Here is a 13,610-nt window from a genome sequence, read left to right as displayed (position 1 = left end):
GATTGCAGTTCTGATTCAGCGCGTCCTTTGGCGCAGTTCCAATCCCGTACCTAATATCGTTTCACTAATAAATAATAAACGAAACAACGCTTTAATGGTCTCTCGTGGAATATTGTGAATGATTTTAGAAATTGATACTGTAAATTTATATTAAATTATCTGTGTGCCGCTTCGCTCGGCTTTAATTGAATCTCGGCAATAATAATGGTTTACGTGTTTTATTTAGTTTTTATTTTAAATTAAATAAACAACACCGCTACGCTCGTTTTAATGATCTTGCGGTTTGATGCAATTATTGCTTTAGAATAATTTACTAAGTTAAATATTACATATTGTATCAAATCTATAAGATTTACGATTTGTCTTATCTTTTGAAAGATATTTTGGTTATGTTTGAGGCGTTTGGTTGTAGTAATAATTACGGTTGAAAATGTTCAATTTTTTAAGTAAATAAATTAGTTTTATTTAAAGGTAAATTATTGCATCGTCGGTATTGTGACTTATAAGGTTACGGGGTAAGCATTAGCATTAGCAGCCTGTAAATTTTCCCACTGCTGGGATAAAGGCCTCCTCTCCCATTGAGGAGAAGGTTTGGAGCATATTCCACCACACTGCTCCAATGCGGGTTGGCGGAATACACATGTGGCAGAATTTCGTTGAAATTAGACACATGCAGGTTCCCTCACGATGTTTTCCTTCACCACCGAGCACGAGATGAATTATAAACACAAATTAAGCACATGAAAATTCTGTGGTGCCTGCCTGGGTTTGAACCCGAAATCATCGGTTAAGATGCACGCGTTCTAACCACTGGGCCATCTCGGCTCGGCAAAAAAAAAATGCCAGAATTCGGTAGTTATTATTTACTCGAGCCTCGGAAAGTATGTATTGGCTCGTTTGATCGTTAGCTTTATCCTTGAAGTCTGAGTACCCCTCTGATAGTGTCAGTTTGTTCCATTCCATCGGATTATGACGAACAAGAGAAAAACGGGTGCGCCTGGTTCCGCTTATACTTATGCACGATGTCATACGCAGCTTAATAGTTTGAGAGTGACCTACATCGGTCGGGAGTCATAATATTAAATAGCTAATGTATTCGAAAATTAAACGCTATTTAACTGCCTAAGAATTTTTACTAACCATTATACAATACGGCCATTAGGAAAGCGACACGAATATGAATTATAATTATCGAGGTAATGTGAATAAAGTGGCAAGTATGGGCTTTAAATATTCAGCACATTTAAAGCCCTTACCCGCTGCTCTAAACCCTTTTCATTTGAAAATACGGCAATTTTTATTATTTTTTGTACAAGATACAAGAATTTACTGTGACGTCAAATAGCTTATAGGCCATGGACGATCTAGACATTTCTAATGTCACCTCATTTGACAAATTATAATCGTTAGCTCAGACAAAAAAAATCAGGTAAAAAACAATTTAATACGTTAGTCTTATGAACCCAACTTATACAAAGCTAAAATATCTTATGATAAAATTTAAAGAATGATCAGTCACTGTAATTAATAATAATTAATGTAATTAAAACAGCATTCTGAGAACGAAGCGTTTTAACGAGTTGCAATCTATGTCACTCATAGTGATAAGATCATAAAATGACTTTAAAGGGAATATAATATTATAACTTTTGTATAAAAATATTGAACAAATACGAAATCTATGTAAAACAAATAATTGTCATTCCATAAACAATACCGACTGACATAACGATGGCTAATGGTCCATTGAGACGTTCAATTTGGAGCAAAATTTTTTATTGAGAATTGGTGCGCGGGCTGGCTATTGGTAACGCCTGTAGACGTTGGCCGTAACGCATCCTAACTATATTTTACATCGCCAATGCACGCCAACCTTGGTAACTGGTAGTTACATTGGCTCACTCATCTAAAGCTAAGTAAGTGCTGTTTGGTGGTAGAATGTATAAGATGGTGGTATCAACTAAGTGGAGATGAGAAAGTTGTCCTATTTCTGAACGGAAACAATTTTCTGCTTCAATAATGTGCATTTTCATAACTGATTCAATAAAAAATCTACTCCAACACTTTATGCTTTAAAACTAGCAAAAAATACAACCTTCAACCTTTATTTACGCTTATAAAGCTCTCAAGCACTTAACTGGAAGTCGGTGCTTGAGTCACGCTCACTCGACGGCTCTCCTTTATCACGACATCGGTGTTACGTCATCTGTTAACGTAATACGAATAAATTAACAATTTTAATTAAAAAATGTTTACTAGAAAACGAAGAAAAAGTAGCAAGGAATCAGGTTCGTATTTGTTAGACAAGCACCACTCAATTTTCGTACGCTTAATTTATGTTTTAAAATGCATCTAGTTCTCGGTGGTGAAGATGAACATCGCCAGGAAATGCTGTGTGTCATATGTGTAATCACCAACTCGCTTGGAAATTCTGATATAAGCTCCTAATCTTCTAATGGAGAAGGAAGTCTTAGTCCAGGCACGGGACATTAATAGGGCTGTTACTTTATGTAGGTTGACTAACAAATAGACCACCTGGCAGTTGGTGGTTACCACCGCCCATAGACTTTGGTGCTGAAATATTAACCATTCTAGCGGGTTGGCATAAACCTAGGGGTTTCTACTCGTGCATTTACCTCCAAGTAAATGTACGAGTAGATGTAGGATCTTAGTGTGTTCACTGCAAAATCGTACGACTTTGTGGAAACAAGGTACGAACCACCCGTTAGCTGTTCTCTCGCTAAACAGTGAATAGTTTATATTCCTCTGTTTAGTTTTACCAGAAGAACCAGAGCAGTACGAAGTATATCATATATCAAATTCTGTAGTTGATGACGTAAACACTAAATTATTGCAATGTTTTCTTTGCGTTTATATTTTAAGTTACTCTATGTTTCCTCCATTTTAACACGTTATTCAGAATTATAATTAAGTTCAATGAGAGAAAACTTTAGATATTTTTTAGTGTCGCACTACAAAAGAACTAAAACAATATTGAGCAAATTTGTTACTTGATTTGCGTGACGCTTGACAGTTACCGAAAGTCATACTACTTTACTAGTGTGTTTGTTCTTAGTGGCTTACTGTGTGCCGCTACTTTTTTCGACAGGTTTAACAGTCTATCGAGACATATAAAAAATGATAAAAGAAAACTCATGATTTTCTTTCAAGAAGTTTGATAAATCTTTGTAAGTATCTATTAACAATTCTACTCAGTCACTTTTTGTACTGTTCAAGTTTTTCCTATCGTTGGAGCTATCAATAATTTGTAATATAATTTTTAATGTTGCTATTTTTCGGTCAGTTCGATTAATTCTTGGATTTCCTCTTTGATTGAAGATAACAAGTTGCCCATTTTAATGAAGATTAATTATGAATGTGTCAGTTGAAATATGTTGAGAGAGAAGCGCTCGTCAAATATTCGTTTTATTTGAGATCTGTGAGATCCTGCATTGATTGGCTCGTCCTTGAGATCTTCTGCCGTAGACGAAACTCAGTTTGGAAGACACATTTACGACATCGAGCATTAAAACTAAAAATATAATAAAATTGCTGATCAGGGTCCTTTCCCAATGCACGAAAACTGTATCATTCTGCCATATGTTTTTTTAGAGGTTAACAAAGAATCTTTGGTACGGAATAGTTTGTGGTAATAAGCTTGTTTATATTTCAATAGAATCACAAGGCAGTTTAGTTCGTCTGTTCCGGTTCCCCGTACCGACAGACGCGTCTCAAAACAAAACTTCGAACGGTTTATCTTACATAATCGTATATAAACTTTGCTGCGCGAAATAGCGCTTGTAAAACGCCAAAGTAACTCAGACAGAAGAGTAGGTTCGTTGTTAAATTAAAATGGAATACTTGTTCTGTATTTGAAATTTATTTTTTTAAACTACACAATTTGTTTGATTTGTCTATTACTATATTAATATACGTATGTGTGTGTAAAACATCGTACATATATGTAGATACGTTATATTACAAAGAAGCATTTTCTCGACGTAAATTGTTTATGGATTTTATATAATCTATTTACGCACATATACATTTTAATTTTAATCTGTTCTATAAATAAGCCTATCCATATATGATTCATATACTAGTATGCGGTCTCGTACGTTCAAAGAGTAGGTATAAGAATCGAGTTTTAAAACCTATGCTGTAGCAAGAAAAAAAATCATGAACATTTGTATTATTTAAAAGTAAACTTAAAAATCACCGCAATCATAATTGTCAGAACTTATCACTGTGAGTTAATTTTTTACGATTTTCAGCTTCCGGAATAGCACTGTAGGATCGAATATCCTATAATATATGTAAAGTTATCATGGCGCTAGTAGGTATTCGTTAATTCTTAGCTTTTATTTCTTTTAGAAGTACTGATATAATTATTTCTTAAAAAAATGTAATGATAAAATATTAAAATTATATGCATATGGTTATTTCTACGCAAACTTTTATCTCGTATAATGATGTAAGAAATAAGTTGACATAGTTAAGTTTAGTAGATTTTAGAACTAAATATCAGAATAATTTATTTCTTTTATTTTTATTATAAACTTTAGTATAGTAGAGTGTAGTGGTTAGAACGCGTGCATCTTATCTTTGATTTTTATCATGTGCTCAACGGTAAAGAAAAACATCGCGAGAGAACTTGCATGTGTCTCATTTCAATGATATTCAGCTACATGTGTATCCACTAACCCACATTGGTGAGCAGCCTGGTAGAATTAGCTCCAAAATCTTCTCAAAGGGAGAGGATGCCTGATGTCTAGCAGTGGGATGTTAGCGAATGCTGGGCATACACTGCTAGGCATGGGCCTGTAAATGTTTACAGGCTGTTAATTTATACACATTACTTATCGTAAAATTATCGATATTATATTAATAGTGATGTTGTCTAGCAATTAAAACATAAATTCATTAAACATAAAACAATAATAATAATATTTTAATTAGCCTACAACGATAACTATTTGACGCCAACAGATCTACATCTTACAAGATCAACGTCTTTGTGGATGAAAAAAACAGTTAATTAATTAATCAATTATTTTTTCATCGTTATCTAAGGTAACTTATAACGTTGCTAAATTTACATTCAGAAGAAAAAAAGATCTATCTGACTATGGGATGTACGAACACCATTTAGAAAGAAAATCGATTTTGGTTATAAAAATAAATTCTTCTCCGAAATTATTGACGCCGTCCGTCACGCAGGTTATGTACCATTCGTCAAGATTTCGACATTTGCATCAAACGTGCCATTAAATTCGAACCGTTAGCAGAGTTTGCGACGTGATATATGATGAGGAGTGACGGGCTGATTTAAACAATTTATTCAGTATAGAAGTTTTATACGATTTCGTTTTATTATGACACCGATCTGATAAGGGTTAATGTTTTTTGAAATCGGGAAAGGGATTTTTCCAAAACCGCCTGGTTAGAAAACCTGGCCTGGTCTGTTTCTGTAATCCGTTTTGAATGGCGAGTAAGCCAGTGTCATTGTTCAAGTGATTTAACAGCTTTTGTCAGATGCATAAGGGAGCATTGAAGTTCCAAATATAACGAAGGTGAACGATTCGGATGATCCATATTCAATTATTCAGGGTAAACCCTCTCATCGTAAATTCCATTAGAAAAATACCTGTTGATGTTTCAGACCATTTAAATAAAATATTCAATATGTGATACTTAAATTTAATTTTCGTATTGTGATTCAAGATATAAATAAATTCGGTTATATAAAACTCCTTTTGACAAATTACTTAAAGCATAGCTTTGCTTTGTTATCATCTCCAATATTTTGCTATTTATGAAGTTATATTAAAGAAAAAAAAAACGTCAAATTTAATATAGTTAAATCGGGGAAGAAAACGTATATACTGGTGTTATATACTTAAATGTTCTCATTAGTCATACTGTCACGAGAAACGTATATTAATTTAGGTGTGTTGAGTTAAAGCTTACCATGTGTAAAATATTTATACAAATGTACCTCGAGATCTAAATAACCCATTTGTTTAATGGCGTTAATCGAGTTCATTATCTATTTGCACGTTCTGTAAATTCGATGTCTACCGTTAACAGATAGACAAGAAGACAGAAGATATACAATTTATACTTTGTAGTACTCAGGAATAAAGTAGCCTTCTACCAGTGATTTTTTTGAATTGGAACATTACACATGGTAGGACTTTGTGCATGCCCGTCTGGGTAGGTATCACCAATCATCAAATATTCTACCGCCAAACAACAGTACTCAGTATTGCTGTGTTCCGGTTCGAAGGTGAGGGAGTCAATGTAACTACAGGCACAAGGGACATAACATCTTAGTTCCCAAGGGTGTTGGTGAATTGGCAAAAAAATGGTTAATATTTTTTACAGTGCCATTGTCCATCAGCAGTGGTGGCTCATTTACTTGTCCGTCTACCATAATAAAAATAAAACCGGAGATTACACCTTACATACAAACAGATAAATTTTACCTCTTTATAATATTAGTTGGATATATATTTAATACTAGCTGTGCCCGCGATTTCGTGCGCTTTGTTTGAATTTAAATTATTTGAATATTGTAGCGTGATTTAATTTTTATTCTATATATAATTCTTAAATAAAAGTAGCTTAAGTTATTCCTTATTACATCCGCTATCTGCCAGTGAAAGTCCCGTCGAAATCGGTTCAGCCGTTTCAGAGATTAGCTGGACCAAACAGACAGACAAAAATTGTAAAAAATGTTATTTTGGTATACAAGTATGTACCGTGTATACATACATATGCATTTAGTAAAAATGGGTTATTTTAATATTACAAACAGACACTCCAATTTTATTATATGTATAGATTTATAACGTATGCGTATCGTCTTCAAATTTCCAAGCAACTGTCATTCGATCACAATGCATACGATATTAGGTGTATATATGGAGCTCGTTTTGCGTCCCACGTTTTATGCACAAAATTACCAACATCTCAACAAACGAGTATGCTCTGTAAATGTATGAAAATAGTGATCAAAATTACTTGCTAATAATAATGAGGTAAGTATATCAATGTTACCAATTACGCTGTCTGTATTGTTTGTTCCGGCTATTGTATGCGAGTTCCCCTGTTTTAATACTGGGACAAAAATATCATTGACTGATTACTTAGAATGTCTGCTGGAAGACTGAGGCCGTATTTGTGTGATATCGTCGCGCACTACGAACTTTATTGTAGACTTCTACATCATGTACATGAGACTTAAGACTACGAGAGCCGAGGTGATCTAGATCGAAACCTATCCACAATTGTAGACCGTTAAAAAATAATTACTTTATTTTTACGAATTTTGCGGGTATACAACATAGGTATATCCGCAAAATTCGTATAAGCGAGACATTTATATATAAACCATTAAATTTTATTACATGACAGTTCAACGGGCGGCCATAGTTGATGCTTACGGGTAATGTTATAGATAATCTCAACTTTAATGAAAAGTAAATGATACACCATTTTTGTTTAGTTAATTTTATTTTTCCCGAACGAATCCGCGTTTTTCATCTAGTAATATTAAAAATCGCTGATAAAATCTATAGAGAATTAAGTCAATTTCAATTATTAGAACAAGTTTCCATCACCGTAATTGAACTGTCATTCGTTTCCATAGTATTTGTATGGTAATAGGTCACCCTAATGTCTCAATCGGGCCGTTGATATCGAGAATCGAGTGGTCTGACTCAGGGTCTCATAGAAATGACGATGTCTATACAATGTACGTATACTTATATTTCCTGCGATTCAAGCTGGCTTCCTGCGGCTTCTACATTAGGCGGCCTTTTTTGTATATGTAATTTATCACCAGACTGATATACCTACTCGATTGGTATTCCGTTATGAAACTTTCTGTCATATAATTATGCCTTATTGAATATATTCGTGGCATAAATGGTGTGCCAGGATGTCCCAGTGTACAAAACACGTGGATCATAATAGGTGGGATTGAAGTCAAGTATAGTCTCCAGAACTATTTATTTGTGATTTGTGATTTCAAAAATCTTAATTCAATGAATTAAATTTTGAGACGTTTACGATGGAAATTATAAATATTAATTTTTACATACACGTGTTGATTTTGCCCAGAAGGATATTTATGGAATGCTTACTAAATAAATCGCGAATCGAAATAATACCATGTACATATTTTAAGACACCAATATATTAAATAAAATGCAAAATTCAAAAGGATTACTTTATTAAACTATTATCATTTCAAATTTGTATTCCGACTATTTTGTTGTCTTGTTTATATTAATTAAAATGACAGCAATTACACATAAAATAATTACGTGCGAATCAACATAGAACATTTTTGGGTTTTACTTGCCTTAGCTAATTACGAATATGGGTTACTTTTCGCTTTACAATTTAAACTACAAAACATTTGTTTAAAAGAGTTGTTTTTTGGGTAATAGCTATGTGCTTGTGCGGGTTAATTTGCGCAATTTCATATTTATAATATATCCTCTTAAATATTAATTAGTTTTACAGCGTCAACTTCAGTATTCTTTATAAAGTCTAAGTTTCTTTTGCCCATTCTTCTCAGGTCATATTCTTTTCCGAGCCGGTGGTAGTGTTTTTGACAATCAATAAAAAACCAAATCAAAATACTCTTCATTTCCGGCTCATGAAGGTACTTTTGTATCGTCATGTCTTATTTATCAATGTTTTTTTTTTTTTTTATGGTATAGGGGGCAAACGAGCAGGAGGCTCACCTGATGGAAAGCGACTACCACCGCCCATGGACATCTGCAACACCAGGGGGGTTACAGGTGCGTTGCCGGCCTTTAAGAAATAAGTACGCTCTTTTCTTGAAGGTTCCCAAGTCGTATCGGTTCGGAAAAACCGCCGGCGAAAGCTGGTTCCACAGAGTGGTTGTGCGAGGCAGAAAATGCCTTAAAAATCGCGCTGTTGTGGATTTACGGACATCTAAGTGGTGTGGGTGAAATTTAGAATTTTGTCGAGATGTCCGAAGGTGGAATTCAGCTGCCGGGATTAATCCAAACAATTCCTCGGAACACTCCCCGTGGAAAATTCGGTAGAAGATGCAGAGTGATCCAACATCTCTACGCAACGCCAAAGGATCGAGCAGATCAGAAAGGGCTTGATCGTCGATAATTCGAGCTGCTCTACGTTGGATACGGTCAAATGGAAGGAGCTGGTACTGGGGAGCACCCGCCCAGAGGTGAGAGCAGTACTCCATGTGAGGCCGAATTTGCGCCTTGTATAGTCTTAGGCGATGGGCCGACGTGAAATACTGTCTTGCCTTGCTGAGCACACCAAGCTTTTTTGATGCCAATTTGGCTTTGCCTTCCAGTTGACCGCGGAACTGAACGAGGCTCGAAACATCAACGCCAAGTATTCCGATACTAGCTGTGGCGGCTAACGGAATGTTCTCGAATCGTGGAGATACGACGAATGGTGTTTTTTTAGCGGTTAACGCGCAAACTTGCGTCTTTTTGGGGTTGAAATGGACTAGGTTTAGCCGGCCCCAGTTCGAGACTTCGTTTAACGAAGACTCGATTTCAGACACAAGTTTGTTCCGGTTTTCTTCGACGTTTTCCCGAGAAATATTAGCACGGCCGGTGTATGAGGTGTCAACGGTACTGTCGTCTGCATAGCAGTGAATGTTCCTGATTTGCAACAAGTCATTGATATGCAGAAGAAACAGAACGCAGCCTTGTGGAACACCAGCGTTGACGAATTTTTGGTCGGAGCATGCACCGTCGACAACGACCTTGATGCTCCGATCTGCCAAAAAGCTGGTAATCCAACTGCATAATTTCCCGGGAAGCCCATAGGAAGGAAGCTTCGAAAGAAGCGCTTTGTGCCATACGCGATCGAAGGCCTTCGCTATGTCCAGACTGGCTGCTAATGCCTCCCCCTTGCTCTCAACTGCTTCCGCCCATTTATGAGTAAGGTAAACTAGAAGATCACCGGCTGAGCGACCTCGACGGAAACCGTACTGGCGGTCACTAATCAGCTGGTACTCCTCTAGATACCACAGGAGCTGACAGTTTGTGTTTTTTGACATGAGCTTTAAATTTTTTAATAGGCCAAGTTAAAAATAACTTCTGAATCTTATTATAGAAACGAACTAAGGAAGGATGTATTAACTTTGCGAGGTCGGAAACTAGGTATTATTAGTTTGTAAGTGTAATGTTTCTATATATAATCTTCTTATATACGTACGAATAGAGGTTATAACAAGTTTTTTTTTTTTATAAATAAAAAGAAATGTAATTTAATAATATTATTGTAATATCGTTAAATGTTTAAGATGTTATCATAAGCGACGTTAACAGACAATTCTAATGTTTATACCGAGTATATCAGTATTAAAATGGCGAATAGATTACGTCCTGTCGCCATTTCCTGAGCGACCGTTTAGTATGCAATGTTATTCGAATACATCCTACCGTCACCCATTACATACAGTAACCATTTTATGGTTATCCCTTTTTGATGCAGATGCTTGACAAGATTGTGGGAAATCTGAAGCTTAACAAATGTAGATTCATGGTAAAGCAAAATATTTGTATAAAAGAGAAATTGACTCATGACTGACTGCCATCTTAGGTTCGGATTTTGAGCCTGTAATGAGATGCTAAGTTTTATTTTCAATAAATCCTCATTAATGAATTGGAGTTTAGATTCTGGCGTATCTCCGGAACCACAAAAATTTGTCAGTCGTGCGTCTGAATTTTTTCGTCATGTCTGATGCTCCTCAAGGTGCTTCACTTTTGGATAGTGAACGAGAGCAACAATGTAGACAGATAGTGTTTACGTACTTACTTATGATAAATGTCATAACAATAGTTTTAATTAAATAAAATATAATTTAGATCACTATATACTTTAGTAAAACTTTGAAAAATCTTTGTTATATGTATTTTTGTACAGTTATGGTTTAGAAATTAAACATCACGGCATGTATTATGATAATAAAAATCGACATAAAATTAATTACGTATGCAAATCGCTGTTAAGACTTCATACAAAAACAAACATCAATTTGAATTATTAATTGTCGCTTACGTCGTTTTAAAGTAATTCGATAAAATATACACTTACAATGATTTATTTAACGAAATTCTCTTATCTTAAATGTGTTATAAAAATAGGGGTCAATGACACTGAAACTACCAGCATAACTACGCGATGCAAATCGATAACGATAAGTTCAGAAAATCAATGTCATATGTTTGCTAAAAATTTATACTTATCAATTGCGATGTCTTCAGCGTTTTTCATCAATTTCTTGAAAAACGATTACATTTCTCGGAAGTTAAAGAAATACTTCATTGAATTACTAAGGAATATTACTGGTAAAAAACCCAACAACAAATAATTATACAATGATCGTTCATTGTTTTCAGGAAATAATAATAATAATACAACTTATTGTAAAGCAAGAACATATAAAAGTTTACAATATCAATATCATAAAAATATCTAAGACGCTAACAAGTTATCTCTTCCAGGATTACAATTATAATGTAACGTCTAATAGGATTGCATATCATATTACAAATCATAACACATCCAATGATAAAATAATAGACAAATGAAATGCGTTTATGATTCAAACCATAGCACTTAATCCGGTATCCGATTCGGATACTCCAGTAGCATTCATTTATCTGATAAGCCATCCTTATTTCCATTCATCGGAAGGTACGAATGTTACCTTATTGTGATGCGTTGCATATGACACTTGATTCATTCGTATCGTTCCGTTTTATCTAGAATTCGTAGGCGTAACGTGTGATTGCGTACCTTGGTGGGGGATTGTTATGCACATTTCGCTCCAACCTCATATAGTCAATGAATTACTTTCGGATATCACGCACGTTTGTCTTTAATACGATTACGTGTTTCGCTAAACTTGTGATAAGTGTAATATTATTCATTACTACTGGTAACTCTAAATCGTTTATACAGTAATAAGCATCGATAAAGTCGAAGTGTTAATTTAAAATCGAAAGTTTGAGTGTTTTAACGAAATAAAAATAAATAAAAAGTGTTTAAAAAATGGTAATGGAGTCTGCACAGCCCAATGGGCGGTTTTGGCCATTATCTCCGCGATTATGGCGTCGTAGCAACGAATATTCAAAAGTCGTATTCGAACCGAGACGACCTCCGACTTCGCCGATCGAAATACGAAAGCATGAGAGAATCGACGAAACGCCAGATCTGTTACGGTCTAGAAGTTTCATTAATGATAAGTTAGATCATTTAAATCTGGACGAAGGAATAGAATTAAGGAACAGTCTAGAATATAAGAATAGATGGAGCGTAGATTCTAAGAAGCCACCGGTTAAAGAAACTAAAAAGGATGACGTTGTCAAATTGAGATCCAAGAAACAAAGACAGCCCAGACCGAACAGTCTCCAGCTGTTACTTTGCCCTTCAAGTTCGGGACACTACAGCAGTAACACGTGGAGATACACCAGGGTTCGATCGAAAAGGTTCGTTATTTTACTTCTAAAATGATTAAATTAGAATGATAAAGCTTTCATTTTTTTTTTTAAATAAGGTTAGAAAATAATTTATTGATTCGAACATTAGTGGTACTTTTTAGGGTACCATTTAGGGTCCTGTTTGTTATCTTAGTGAACAATCTGGCACGTTTACAAATGGATCCAGTTTCTCAGGTATAAAAGAAGTATACGTTGCTTAATTACATCTTAACGTAATCAAGTTACTGATGACTGGAATTAATTAATTCGTACACTTTCCCTTACACTTGTTATCGTAAATGTCTCCACCTTGCTCAACGATGTGGGTGGCGTGTGGGTGCTATTTCGAAGGCTGGATAAGCGTTATTAAATTCGACTTCAACTGTTTGTGATGGAATTCGATAGATTCGAATTAACAATGATTTATGATTCTGCATATATTTGGGATGATTAACTATTAAATATATTATAAAATATGAATGAGTATTCATTATGATGTAGTTTAATATTTACGGTTGCACGTCTCGCTCTATGTGCATCCTGAATGTATCGTTCTTTATTTTTGCTTTGCGCTGTGTTTTCAGCTGTCTGTCAGTCTTTATTTCTATTAACGGTTACTGCTTCAACATTTCATTGGAATTTATAAAGGCTAAACAAAGTCTTAAGCAAAATGTTTAGGAGTTTTGTTTGACTTATTATATTCAAATATTTTGTGTAAATTTTTAATTAAAGCAGTTTTTAATTTCTTTGTTTTTTCGGAGTCATTGTATATTTGTTTTATTACAACTTTTTTTAAATGTTATAGAATAAGTAGCTGCTTTATTAATATTTTAATCAAAATAAAGCTTTCGTAAATATAATAATATGTCACGGTGATTAATTAATTGTGATTTATTATTAAGTAACTACTATTAAGATATATATATATATATATATATATATTTAACGACTTAAGTACGATATATATATATATATATATAGTTAACGACTTAAGTACGACTTACTTAATTTTTTTTTTTTCTAATATAATATTTGCCCATTTGCCATCACACCGTTATAAGAAGTTGATATGTTCACTAATTACTTAATTAACTAACTACATCA

General features: G+C 34.4%; 1 protein-coding gene across 10 annotated transcripts in view; it reads left to right on the top strand.

Annotated features, from left to right (window-relative positions):
• The window catches only part of LOC125073613 (focal adhesion kinase 1), a 163,998-nt gene that overhangs the window by 119,082 nt on the left and 31,306 nt on the right, over nucleotides 1-13,610 (top strand). For 4 of the 10 annotated variants that reach the window (XM_047684512.1, XM_047684511.1, XM_047684510.1 and 1 more), the window contains exon 2: nucleotides 11,989-12,515. The exons of 4 other annotated variants lie outside the window; for them this stretch is intronic. In XM_047684512.1, the coding sequence (XP_047540468.1) occupies nucleotides 12,079-12,515 (437 nt within the window). In that variant the 5' untranslated portion in view covers nucleotides 11,989-12,078. Of the gene's footprint in view, nucleotides 1-11,887; nucleotides 12,516-13,610 lie in introns of those variants that run through there. 2 more of the 10 variants (XM_047684518.1, XM_047684509.1) reach the window with 1 other exon arrangement.

The sequence above is a fragment of the Vanessa atalanta genome, chromosome 24 (genome assembly GCF_905147765.1).
Source record: "Vanessa atalanta chromosome 24, ilVanAtal1.2, whole genome shotgun sequence".
Classification (NCBI taxonomy): Eukaryota; Metazoa; Arthropoda; class Insecta; order Lepidoptera; family Nymphalidae; genus Vanessa; species Vanessa atalanta.
Note: the sequence above shows the minus strand (reverse complement) of the source record. Positions and strands in the feature narration are given on the sequence as shown.